Below are 14,249 nucleotides of genomic sequence, written 5' to 3' on the forward strand. Positions count from 1 at the left end.
ACTGAATTCCATATTCCAGATGTGGCCTTACTAGAGAGTTAAACAGGGGCAATATTATGCTAGCATCTCGAGTTTTTATTTCCCTTTTAATGCATCCCAAAATTTTGTTAGCTTTAGCTGCAGCGGCTTGGCATTGAGTACGATTATTTAACTTGTTGTCGATGAGTACTCCTAAGTCCTTCTCCAAGTTTGATGTCCCCAACTGTATCCCATTTATTTTGTATGGTGTTAGACCATTGGTACGACCAAAATGCATGACTTTACATTTGTCAACATTGAATTTCATCTGCCATGTATGTGCCCATATAGCCATCCTATCCAGATCCTGTTGCAATATAACACTATCTTCCTTAGAGTTGATGATTCTGCACAATTTTGTATCATCTGCAAAAATAGCAACATTGCTCACTACTGTATCCACTAGGTCATTAATAAATAAATTGAAGAGCACTGGACCCAGTACAGACCCCTGTGGGACCCCACTGCTAACAGTCTCCCATTTTGAGTATGATCCATTGACCACAACTCTTTGTTTTCTGTCCATTAGCCAGTTCCCTATCCAAGCACACAGACTCTTCCCCAGTCCTTGCATCCTCATCTTTTGCACCAGACTTTTGTGGGGAACAGTGTCGAAGGCCTTAGCAAAGTCTAAGTATATCACATCTACAGCATTCCCAATATCCATATTAGCATTCACTACCTCATAAAAGCTGAGCATGTTAGTCAAACAGGACCTGTCTTTAGTAAACCCATGTTGATGCTGAGAAATAAGATTATTTTCTACTATGAAGTCATGTATAGTATCTCTTAGTAACCCCTCAAATAGTTTGCATACAACTGATGTTAAGCTTACAGGTCTATAATTTCCTGGATCTGATTTTTTGCCCTTCTTAAATAATGGGAAAACGTGGGCTGTACGCCAATCCACTGGGACTCTGCCAGTTGCAAGAGAGTCACAAAAGATAAGATAAAGGGGTTTATCTATAACTGAACTTAATTCCCTTAGGACCCGAGGATGCATGCCATCCGGGCCAGGTGCCTTGTCTATTTTTAATTTATTTAGTCTTGCCTTTACTTCTTCCTGCGTTAAGTATTTAATATTACAGTTAGAAGATTGAGACTCTTCCGCCTCTGTAATTTGCAACAGTGCTGTTTCCTTTGTAAAGACAGAAGCAAAGAAAGCATTTAATAACTCTGCCTTACCTTGGTCATCCACCATTGAGTTTCCACCTTCATCCTTTAGGAGTCCTATACAGTCAACCTTTCTTTTTTTAGAGTTGATGTACTTGTAAAACTTTTTTGGGTTAGATTTGATATCCCTAGCGATTTGATTTTCAGCTTCGATCTTTGCTAGCCTAATTTCTTTTTTACAATTTTTATTGCACTCCTTGTAATTGCTGAGTGCAGCCTCGGACCCCTCCTGTTTTAGGACCTTATAGGCATTCTTTTTCCTCTTCATTTTATCTCTAACCTTTCTATTCATCCATAGAGGCCTTTTTTTATTCCTAGACATTTTGTTTCCATATGGGATATACATACTACAATATTGATTGAGAATACGTTTAAAAGCTTGCCATTTCCCTTCAGTGTCCTCCCCTTGTAGTACATTATCCCAGTTCACCAAACTTAGTGCCTGCCTAATTTGATTGAACTTTGCTTTTCTAAAATTCATAGTTTTAGTGGTCCCGCTGCCCCGTGGCCTATCAGTCACCAGATCAAACGTTATCATGTTGTGATCACTATTTCCCAAATGTTCTTGAACCTGCACATTTGATACATTATCTGGTCTATTCGAAATGATCAGATCCAGTAACGCATTCCCCCTAGTTGGTTCCGTTACCATTTGAGTCAAGTAATTGTCCTGTAGTGCTGCCAGAAATCTGCTGCTTTTACCAGAATGGGTAGCCTCAATACCCCAGTCAATGTCTGGAAAGTTGAAGTCGCCCATAACTATGACCTCATTTTTACTTGCCGCTTTTTCAATTTGCTGTAGTAATTGCAGTTCTGCAGCTTCATTAATATGAGGTGGTCTGTAGCATACCCCAATAAGCAATTGGCAACTTTTATTTCCACCATGAATATTTACCCAAACGGACTCCACATCTTCGCAATCTTCCTCCATCTCATCGTTGAGGACAGCTGTAAAAGAATTCTTAACAAAGAGACAAACCCCTCCACCTTTTTTCCCTGTTCTATCCCTCCTGAACACATTGTATCCTTTTAAATTGGCTATCCAGTCATGACTTTCATCCATCCATGTCTCGGTTATTCCCACAATGTCATAGCCTTTGTCATTCAGAATGAACTCTAGTTCATCTATTTTATTTGCAAGGCTCCGAGCATTGGTTATCATGCACTTTATATTTTTGCCACCACATTTACCAATTTTGTTTACCTGAAATGGGCTACTTGAAGTTTTACCAACCTCCTTAATCTTTACACTGTCCCCACCCCCCTCTCCACCCCCCATAATGTTAGGCTCCCACTGTCTTTTTACCTTATCTTGTCTATATGTTGAGACTTTATCCTCCCGCCTCCCCCCAGATCCTGTCTTATTACAGTGTTATTAATGTCTTATTACAGTGTATTTAGGAGTCTTCATACTTTGTGTAGGACTCAGCAGGATATATGGAACCCTCATTTGTGATTTTGGTATACTATCAGACTCTATTTTATGATCTGATTTGGGGACCATTTTCTTGCTTCCAGACACCCATCTGTTCGCATGCAGAAATAGCTTCAGTTTTCCCAGTTTGGGAAATAATGGGGTGTATTCACTAAACTACGATAAGCAGAATAGTCTTAGCTCGCAATGAGTAGTGTGTAACATAACATGCAATGTATGAAAGGGATTCTGAAGGGAAATTAAAAACAAAAAGCAGATACCTGAGGAGAGAGAAGGCTCTGGGTCCTATAGAACCTTCCCGGTCTCTTCACGATCCCTGCGTTCCCCCATTAGCAGTCTATGATCGATGGGTCGTGGCCTGCTATCTTCAGCTTTGGCTGGCTTCAAAAGTCTTTGGGCTCCCGAAGATGGGCTGCTGCACACGCGCGAATGCACTTTCTCGCTCACTCGCGCATGCGCAGTACAGAGCCACCTGTCTTTGGGAGGACTCGGGCTTCCGAAGGCTTCCAAAATCTCCCACGGCAGGAGACTTGTACGGAGAAGCCTGCAGGGGAACGATGGAATTGTGAGGAGAATAGGAAGGCTCTATAGGGCACAGAGCCTTCCCTCTCTGTAGGTGAGTATCTATTTATTTTTATTCTCACTACAGATTCACTTCACAAGCTCTCCTCATCATGCATAAGGCTTTACACATCTTATTCTGCTTACCACTGTTAAGCGAATATACCCCAATGTGCCTTATCTATATGAAAAAGCAGCGGGACTCTCTAGAAATCGGTGTTAAGTGTGATTTTATTTTCCAGCTCCAAATGACAGTATGAAGAATGTTTTCCTGAAGACGGTGGATGAAGCAAAAGCTTTAATGTCCAAGGTAATCTTGTGCTTCTCATTGGCCTTTATTTCCAGTGAGTGGAATAAGTCCCAGTACAGCCTAGTGAGTTTACACTATGGGCGTAACAATAGCCCTTATGATGGAGGGGGGGGGGGCTATGGGGGCATGCTCCTCCTCCCACCCACCTTGAAGAGTATTAGCTCAGTGGAGCTATGTGACTTTAGTCATCTCAACCGTTGAGTCTCCTCTTCCTCATAGCAGCCACTCACTCTGCGCTGCACATACGGCTCCCAATCTTGTAACATTGAGAGGTGTGTATCCTGCACAGAGCAAGTGACTGCTGGGAGGAAGCGGAAACAGGAGGGATCAGTTAAATATAGTCACAGATCTCCTCTGCACTGATACAGGGGGGCATCACTGGCCACTTCTGACGGAGGGTATCTGCAGGGTAGACCCAGGATCATTTTGGTTGCCAGGGGACTTGGCATGCCTTGTTGCTCCCCTGATTTATACAATATATTTTTGCCAGTCCAATTTTGTAGCAGGAAAAATTTAAAAGTAATAAGTTCCCGTTGATTTTACAATCCAGTGAGTTCCAAATTCCCACTCCCTGGTGAACCAAGCCCTGCTGGGGCTATTCTCACTTCAGTTGTCCTTGAATAATATCAGTCCATACACTGCACTATGATACCCACTATTTAATAAAGGATTTCAATAGGCGGATTTATGAAATCTTAATAAGACACAATGGCATGTCCTGTGCACAATGACATGCCTCTGCCCCCCCCCCCCCCCCCCCCCAGCCCGAAAAATACAGACAGGCTAGCATCAATATCTGCTTGCTGCTATTTACTTGAGGTTGTCAATCAGCTACCCTTCCATATCGTGGCTCCCTCCCCTGCCACTCCCCACCTCTGCTAGCTTCCTCCAATCGGAAGTACTAGCAGAGGCGGGGAGCGGTGGAGATGGAGCCATGCTATGGAAGGGTAGCCGATTGACAAGCTCAAGTAAACAGCAGGCTAGCGACAAGCAGATTGTTGCTAGCCTGGTGGTATTTTGGGGGGGGGGGGGGGGGGCTTGGGCAGCAGAGCATGGAGGGACTGGGGCCAGTCCAGAACGACACAGAGGCATGTCATTGTGCACAGGACATGCCTCTGTGTCTTATTAAGATTTCATAAATCCGCCTCGGGTTCTCTTTAAATAATGTATGTATAAGGCTGGGTCCTGGAGTCTCTTCATGACTGATGTATGACTCGCACTGCATTTAGGTGTTCAGTTTGACTCTCTTGGACATTCATCAGGCTGCCTTACGCCTAGTTTGTGATCACCTGGTCTATAGCTCATTCAGCCTGTATGCTGCTTTGTGCTCAGTGCGGTCTGACCTGTAGCAATAAGCAGTTAGAGGAAACAATCTGTGAACTATTTTTGTTAAAACAAATGATGCTCATTTCAGTCCATATAAAATGTTCATGTTCTTTTGCACACACAAATCACAAACGTCCAGGTATATTTTCCTAAAAAATGCTTTACTTGCCTAGAAACAACTAGAGGCTAATGTGAGCCTAACGATGGACATGGTAAATGATGCTTTGGATCAGCTTCGGGGAGCTGTAATGATCGTCTATCCAATGGAATTACCTCCACATGACCCCATCAGATTGGAGTTTGAAAATAATGAGGACCTCTCTGGAACACAGGTATGTGTGTTTAGGTAAAGCATGTATTGAGCTTGATTCATTAAGCTGCGCTGAGCGTGCGCTATGCACACCTTACATAGCAGCGCTCGCTATTCCGCTGCTATTCCTTTGTTGCACATGGCGCTTACATAGCGGTAGAGAGACGTACAAGGCAGGGGGGACAGGACACGGGCCAGCTAATTACCGGCGGGGACGGGCAGCTAATTAACGGCGGAGACGCAGTGGTGGGCCGCTAATTACCGTCAGGGACACAGGGGCAGCCAGTTACTGGTGAGGGGACAGGGGCAGCTAATTTCCGGTGGGGGTTCCTATGTGAGGGGGACATCTGACAATCGGACCATAAAACGCAGTGACTTTTTCCCTCCATATTCGGGGGAGAAAAAGTGTGTCCTATGGTCCGAAAAATACGGTAAATATAGGCAGAGTTTGGGGTTCTTGTGCCTTTTTTTTATAAATGTAATTCCGATATGGCCTGCATGCGTTTTCTGAATCTTGAAATCTTAGTGCTTCAGTAATCAAATACACTCATTGCTTTTATAAGGTTTTTCCTAGATGCTTCTAACTTGCCTCATGAGGCTGCATATGAGAATAATGGGACAATGGCAAGACTTGGCCAGCAGAAAGGGTTGTGGATTGGCACATCTTATATAGAAATATCAACCTACTCTGGAGAAAGATCAGATCATATATATTAAAGTGGATTTCCAGAATGTTGATGCTTCCCTTTCTGTCCCGAAACACCAAATATCCCTGTGCTGTGCATTCAAAACAAGTACAAGTCATTCAGACGACTTGTACGCACGTGGCCAACTGCCCGATATCAGCACAATAGTCGTTTGAGTTTAACGGCCAGTTGGATTGGGCAAACCACCTCTTATCAGTCGCTCGTCTAGACATCTGCCATGCATACACACACACACACCCAACTAAGACCAAGTTTGGGCAATAGTTGAGCAGAATAGTTACACCTATGTACGTGCATGTGAAAATAACTACAGAGGAGGTGACTAAAGGACAGAAATGATAAGATAACTCTCTCACTGTGAAAACTTATCTCTACACCTTAACAAGGCAAGTTTCTTTAGTGAATTTAAAGCGCATACACACGCCAGATTTTTTTAAACTACAGGTCGTCAGACCCGCCCGCAGGGTGGTCGTCCTGACGACAGTTTGCTTGTGAGTACAGGCTGTCGTCAGGCTGATGAGGCTGGTTTTGACTGATGCTCCGATGACCCGTAGTTTAAAAAAAATATGGTGTGTGTACGCGCCTTAACACTGAACATACCGATCGATGTGTGGTGATTAGTTTTCTCTCGCTTTATTATCACCAGCACGATCTTAGTGAATTGAGGTCATTGTCTGTCTGTATAATAACAGGCTGAGATGGCCAACAGGGTAGAGTGTCAGCTTCCTGGCTAGGAGCTTTTTGTTCCCAATAGCAGATGCCATCTTAATACAGCAGAGTCCTGAGTATCCGGCACCAGCGGAGATCACCTGATGCAGGATACACGTGCTTGCCAAGCACAAACCTCTCCCACAAATACTTAGCGGCCCTCCAGTGATGTGTTGCAGCCTTCCTGCAGTGGCTAGCGGGCTCCTAGCAACTTTCCGTTTTCCCCTGTGCATGCAAAACAGCATGTCACCTGACTTGCACCAGGTCACGTGATCCGTCAACTTGCATGCATGGAAGCTGCTAGGAGCCTGCTAACCGCTGCAAGAAGGCTGCTACACATCACTGGAGACTCGATAAGTATTTAAGTAGCCTCAAAACCCGCCGAAGGCAAAAACCCCATTATCACTCAGGCATGTCGGTTAGTTGAGACTTCCGGTTGCCTGAATTCTGGATAACCGACACTTTTCTGTATAGCTTTAAAATTCCTAAGCTTTGGCAGTGATGAAGTGCCTTTTATGTTACATACTTTCAATCAACAAGATAGTTATATGGGAATTAGAGGAGTCTGAGTCAGTGGATTCATAAACTGAGGAGTCTGAGTTGGAGTCGGATGATTTTTCTTCCGAATCCACAGCCCTGGTTTCCCCATTAGTGAACACAAGAAGGAATGAAACACAATACAATTAGCCCTTGCTGTACTGATACTGTGCTGAATAAAACTCCTTAGAGTCAGATTCATGTGTGGCCATTTAATTCACATAGATTGAGTGTAGCTTAGACCAAGCCAGCCTGACATCAGATACCAATTAAAGTCCACGCTGCTTCTTGACTTGTTCTCCCACCATACACCCTGTTCTTGCAGTTCCAGTGATCAGACATCATATATTACATAGTTACCTACCGGTAGTTTGTTGAAAAGAGAAATCTGTCCATCACGTCCAACCAGTAAAAATAAATACAGTAAATAAATAAACAAACAACATCCTGAACCTGCACATATCCCAGTTAATCCAGGGGAAGGCGAAGAAACCTTACAAGGCCTGGGCCAATTAGCCTTAAAAGGGAAAAATTCCTTCCTGACTCCAGAGGGCAGTCAGATAAATCCCTGTATCAATTCTCCTGGGAATTACCTAATGAATATAGCCACGGATGCCCTCCAAAGCAAGGAAAGCATCCAACCCCCCTTTAAATGCAGATATAGAGGTTGCTATAACTACTTCCTGAGGTAAGATGTTCCAGATTTTAACCACTCTCACTGTGAAGGACCCCTTTCTAAATAGATGGCAAAAACTTTTTTCCTCCATACGCAGATAATGTCGCCTTGTCCATTGTACAACCCTAGGGACACAAATATAATCTGCCAAGCTTGTATTTTTTTTAAACTAGTAATCTTGAAGGATAGCCATTATTTCTTGCCCATATATGGGCTTTAGGTTTTGTTTTTCACATACGTAGCAGGAAATCAGATTTGGGTTCAGTTTTTCACGTATGTGCCCGGGCGAGTTGGCATGTTTACTCTGCTGATCTTTTTATTTTGTCCTGTCAGGATGTGATGGGAATGAACTCTCTTGTTTGAAGGGTTCTCGGAAAACTGATTAATAGAAAGAATTGACCTGTTTATGTTGAGAACATTTTGTCACGAAGGCCGTGTAGACATTGTTCTCTATTTTCCCAGTTATGCAACTCAATAAAGTTGGGAAATTGGGTTGTTTGAGAGCAACCAATTTTCAGGCCTGTCTACATCATTGTTGTGAGGACAATGGATGATGGGAAGGGGAGGCCCTGAGAAAGACACGGCCTGTGATCAAATATTGTCCCACCGATGGCGTTTACATATTCATCTTCTTCTGGTGTCGCTGGTGTCTTTTGTGTCCTCTGGCCCCAGCCTGATCTATGTGTTGTCCTTGGACTGAGCTCCAGACTGTTTTGTCAGTCTTGTTGAGATTTTCTTTTGACTGATTACACATCGATGTTGGGCTAGAACTTCCACGGCATTAGAACTTCTTCACATTTGTAAATTAAGATGCTCATCACACTTTAAAGTTCATCTGCCGATGAGAAACATTTTGCTGATGTTCTGTAGTAATCTGCAGCTTCCCTTTAACCAAGGTGGAGAAGTCAACCTAAATTTTGACACACTTCTGCTCCAGTAACAAGGTTTTTACTAAGATTTCCACTGGTCATAGTTGCTAATTACAGAATAATTTCATTATAGTAAGCTATACTATAGTTGCTTTTCAGGTATAATTTGCCTCGCTGCTCACATTCAAGTGAGCAATTTAAAAGTAGTAGAAAATGATCCATTTTACCAGCAACTGGACTAATTTCTTACTGATTTGCTAATCTTCTGCTTCCTGAGTAGGGTTGATAAACCAGATTTTTGTTCATGGCTTCAATTTGGTATTAGTATTCTATAGTCCTGCAGGACCACAACTGCTATCTTATTCACATTACTTCCATTATTATTATTATTATACAATAATAACAACCTTTACTTTTACTTATTGTTGTTGTTATTGTTTTTGATGATAGAGGATGTAAATACTTTTATACATGCTGATTTATGCCCTGCTTTTGTACCATGGATCTGATTAAAAAGTGCGATCCTTGTTTTTGTACAATGATTACATCTAAAATGTACCTGGAAAGACAACAAAATATATACGAGTACATGTAGTACCAAGAGCTTGTCAGTGTTCACCTTTTTTTTATTTTATTTGCATTTGACAAAAACACAGTGCTTTCATCTATGCAAACCAGCTGTGGAATTCAACTCTCCTGAAAGTAAACTGAAGCTAAAACACTTTTAACTGTCTGCACAAAGACTCCTGATTATTATATAGTGCTTAAAACATCTCTCCCCTAGGAGCTGAATGAACCAGATCGTATCTCACACTAACATGGCTGCTATTTACATTTCACATTTCAATTGCAGCTCTTAAGCTGAAAGTAAAAATTATGAGACTCTAGGAAAGTAATGTTAAATATTACTACTAGACTTACAATTATCTCTCTCATAACTTCATTTTTAGTTCAGGTTTGCTGTAATCACTACAAATGCTTATCTTGTAGGCCGGGCAGATGGTGATTGAAGAGTCTAACGCCCAGCTGTGGTGGGCTGGGAAGGAGCTCCTGAGGAAGCACAAGCTTGTAGACTATGTGGGCAAGAATGAGAAAACTAAAATCGTTGTGAAGATTCAGAAGGTAATATACGGTCAGGACTGGCTTAGTAACACTGGTTCTTGTGGGATGCTGTCACCTCAGTACAAGAAACAGCCATATTCAAACAGAAGTAAGGTAGTCTCCACCTCCCTCTGTTCTAGAAGACATGCATCACTCCTATGTATTAAAATGCATAGAATGTTTGGAGGCGGTAAACACAGGCACATAACTGTTACCATTTGTGTAGGGTCAGTTAGCTAAACTGTTGGCTGATGTAAGTGGATCGCTTTATACATTTTTTTTTTTATTATTTATTTATTCTATTTATAAATCGCCAACATATTACGCAGTGCTGGTTACAGACAATATTTAGGGGTGACATACAGCAATAAGACAATACAGGAATACATGCCAGTGTTCTCCCTGAATTTTTTTCCAGCCAGGTGGCATGAAAAAGTAGCTGAATGGGGCAAGATGAGAGAATGCAGGGCTGGTGCTTCTGTGAGCAACTCTGCTTAAAGCATAGGAGGAGGTGAGCCAATGACGGGTGCTCAATAAAACTAGCCGGGTAGAGCACCCGGCTAAAAGAGCCTGGGGAGAACACTGCATGCAAACCAGATCACGCAGCACAGTATGAGTACAAGGCAATGCTTAGTCAGCCACTGAATGGGAGCATGGCGATTAGGCAAGGCGAGTTCACTCAAGACTTCACTCAGATCCATGGGATGGGTGTACGGTAATGGAGGTGTGTGAACAGGTAGAAGACACAAGAAGGACACTGCCGACGGCTTACAATCTAGAGGGAGAGGAAGGGACACAGAAGGTAGGGGGCCAGAGTTCAGCTGCGGGTTTAGAGCACCAGTAAGGGGGGTAGGCCAGAGTGAAAAGGTGCAGTTTGAGGGCCTTTTTGAAGATTCTGAAGGAGGGCGCAAGCCCTAATGGGGGGGAGTTAGGGAGTTCCATAGTGTTGGAGCAGCTCTTGAGAAGTGCTGGAGGCATGCATGAGATTGGGTGATGCGGGGGGCGTTCAGGCGAAGTTCATTGGAAGAGCGGAGTGAGCGAATAGGTGTGTACCTCTGAATAAGATCGGAAATGTAGGTTGGGCAGGTTTTAGGACCGATTTGTAGGCGAGACACAGTATCTTGAATCTGATTCTGGACTGGATAGGAAGCCAGTGGAGGGATTCACAGAGGGGAGCTGCTGTGGTGGAGCAATGGGAGGAGTGGATAATTCTAGCTGCCACATTCATGACAGACTGCAGTGGGGTAATGCGGGGGTCATAGGGAGATCAGACAGAAGGGTATTGCAGTAGTCAAGGTGGGAAATTATAAATGCATGGATGAGGAGTTTGGTGGTGACAGAGGTCAGGAAAGAGCAGATCTTGCAGATGTTGCAGAATTGGAAAATGCATGACTTTGTGAGGTTTTGTATGTGGGGGGTGAAGGAGAGTGCAGAGTCCAGGGTGACACCCAGACAGCGGGCTTGAGAGAATAGGGCGAATGGCAGTGTAGTTAACAGTGACATGCACATCTGGGAGGTTTAGGCATGGCCAGGGTGGGAAGATCATAAATTCCATTTTGTCCAGGTTTAGTTTCAGGTACCTACCAGACATCCAGGAAGAGATTGCTGATAATCAGGAGGAGACCTTGTCCATGGTAGTGGTGGATATGTCAGGGGTGTGGAGGTAGATCTGGGTGTCATCTGCATTCAGATGATAGTTAAAACCCATGGGGAAGATAACCTTGCCAATGGAGGTTGTGTATAGCGAAAACAGTAGGGGGCCAAGGACCTAGCCTTGGGTACTCTCACCGAGAGCTGTTTTGCGGTGGATGAGGACTCATTGAAAGAGGGCCTGAAGGAGCGGTTGGAGAGGTAGGATGAGAGCCAGGCCAGGGTGAGGTCATGAATGCCCATGGACTGGAGGAGTGGGGGATGATCTACTGTGTCAAAAGCTGCTGAAAGGTCAAGAAGGAGGAGAATAGAGTTTTTGCCTTCAGCTTTAGCTTAGGCAAGGTCATTGATCACTGTGGTAAGGGCTCTTTCACATTAGGGCATATTTTCTGCGTTTCAACGCAAAGGATAAAGTTTGCGTTACCCAAGGTGAAATGAAAGTCCATAGACTTTCATTTTAGCTTTCACATATAACGCAGCCTTTTTGTGCGTTGCGTTACACTGCACCCAGGCGCAGTTTTTCGGCCAACGCTAGCTTTATGCGTTACAATGTTAGTCAATGTAAAAAGCACACTATGCGCGTTTTTAATCCGTTAACGCAGGCAATCAGTCCCAGAATGCAACAGAGGAACAATGTAGAAAGTTGAAAACTAAAAGAAAAAAAAATTACCTGCGTTTTCCTATGTCCTGTAACGCATTGAAAACGGATTAAAAACGCACACTCACTGCAGTGCACTGCAGTGCAAAACGCATTAAAACGCATACAACAAAACGTATGCTTTGAGCGTTCTCCAACGCAAGCTCTGATGTGAAAGAGCCCTAAGAGCTGTTTCGGCTAAGTGGGCAGGCTGAAATCCAGATTGCAGTGGGTCGAGTAGGGAGTTGGCATTGAGGTATTGGGTCAGGCATTTGTGAACCAGACGCTCAAGGAGTTTTGAGGCAAATAGGAGGAGGGAGATAGGGCGGTAGTTGGAGGGTAGTGAGGGGTCGAAGGAGGGTTTACATTCCTAGTTATCTCCTTAACTCATTTGGACTAAAGAAGTTGCTATGTAGGAGTGATTACATTTCCTGTAGAACAGAAAAAAGTTGTCCAGTTAAAGCTACCTTATTTTTCTTTTTGATTTACTTAAAGGATACCAGAGGTGAAATTAAATACGGTTTCTTTTCTTTCATTTTTTTTTTTTTTTAATTTTCCTTACCTGGCGACTCACCAATGATCCACCCGGCGAATTAACTCACTCGAGCAACGGACGATCTTTTTGTTCATGCGACTCCCCCACCTGCTGCTCCGTTGTCCCTTTATCTCCCCACATAGCTACACAGCATGTTGTCAGCTAAAGAGCTGCCTCCTGCCTGTGCAGCTCGGCCCAGCGAAGTCGCCCAAAGGGATCAGGTCCCGATCCCCAACGGGCTACTTTGCTCAAAGGTGTGTACGCACCTGTAAAGAGGTGCTGTAGTGACATTAAGTAGAATGCAGTCAATTATTCATGATACCCACTTTAACAGTAACTTTCAGCATCAGAAACACTTCATATAGCTGTATATTAGTATGTAGCCCACCCTCCCAATGATGCTTGGCCTTACCTGCTTAGTTATGCAGATTTCTCCTCGCAGAGCAGACACCAGGTGTTATTCCTGATGACTTTGGAACACACAGTAAACAAACATTCTACAGAGCTGCACCCGACAGGACTAAAGACGTGATAAATTTCAGAATGTAAATCAGGGTGAGGAAAGGACAAACGCTGACTAAATACTTTAGAAAGTTCTACTGTAAAAAAATAAGTAATTTTATTAATTGCGTTATATTCAGTAAAGTTCCTCTTTAATAATGTTCTCCAGCCTTCGTATATCAGCCTCATAGTGTTTGTGTCTTTGTTCAGTATTTGTGTCTGTGTTTGTACCTGGTTACTGCAATATAAACTTGTGCTTGGAATCTGTATAGAGAGGACATGGAGCCCCGGCGAGAGAACCGGCTTTATCAGACGAACAGCAGAAGCAAATGATGCTGCATTTCTACAAGAGACAGGAGGAGCTGAAGGTAACTCTTCTGGCTGTGCGTCCATCAAAGCTGTGCTGCACATGGAACATTAGAATTTACACCATGTAAAAACATTCACCGCTCTGCAAATCATGAGTACTCTGCTGCTTCTATAGCGTAACAATGTCTTATGCTAACCTTAAAGTGGACCTGAACTCCGGGCACAGGACAGAAGGAAAACAGAGAAATGCACCCTGTATGAATTTAGAGAGTTAAAGGACAGCTGAAGCAGGAGGTATATGGAGGCTGCCATATTTATTTCCTTTTAAACCATACATGTCAAACTCAGGCCCGCGGGCCAAATTTGGCCCTCCGAGCCATTAAATTTGGCCCTCAAGTGGTTTCCCCACTGTGCATTATGTTTGGCCCACTCTAGACCACCAAGGAAGCTATATTGGAGGTGAAGCCCTAAAAAATCAGGGAAGCCATATGGGGGAGATAGGGGAAAGCACTAAACACCAGGGAAAAGTATAGGGGAGGCTGGGGGTCTCTAGACACCAGGGAACTTTTATAGGGGAGGGGGCGATTAGACATCAGGGAACTTTATAAGGGAGGAATGTGGCCACTAGACATTGAGGTTAGCCCACGACTTGGTCCCAGTGTACAATTTCGGCCCACTTTGTATTTGAGTTTGACACTCCTGTTTTAAACAATACCAGTTGCCTGGATATCCTGCTGATCGTCTGCCTCCAATACTTTTAGCCATAGACTCTGAACAAGCATGCAGCAGATCAGGTGTTTTTGACATTATTGTCAGATCTGACAAGATTAGCTGCATGCTTGTTTCTGGTGTGTGATTCAGACAAACAGATCAGCAGGGCTGCCAG

The 14,249-nt window shown here is 43.6% G+C and overlaps 1 protein-coding gene across 3 annotated transcripts in view; it reads left to right on the forward strand.

Annotated features, from left to right (window-relative positions):
- Nucleotides 1-14,249, forward strand: part of CFAP298 (cilia and flagella associated protein 298) — a 34,800-nt gene that overhangs the window by 15,317 nt on the left and 5,234 nt on the right. For all 3 annotated transcript variants that reach the window (XM_068266093.1, XM_068266092.1, XM_068266094.1), the window contains exons 4-7: nucleotides 3,430-3,497; nucleotides 4,997-5,155; nucleotides 9,621-9,752; nucleotides 13,327-13,422. In XM_068266093.1, the coding sequence (XP_068122194.1) occupies nucleotides 3,430-3,497; nucleotides 4,997-5,155; nucleotides 9,621-9,752; nucleotides 13,327-13,422 (455 nt within the window). The remainder of the gene's footprint in view (nucleotides 1-3,429; nucleotides 3,498-4,996; nucleotides 5,156-9,620; nucleotides 9,753-13,326; nucleotides 13,423-14,249) is intronic.

The sequence above is a fragment of the Hyperolius riggenbachi genome, chromosome 2 (assembly GCF_040937935.1).
Source record: "Hyperolius riggenbachi isolate aHypRig1 chromosome 2, aHypRig1.pri, whole genome shotgun sequence".
NCBI lineage: Eukaryota > Metazoa > Chordata > Amphibia > Anura > Hyperoliidae > Hyperolius > Hyperolius riggenbachi.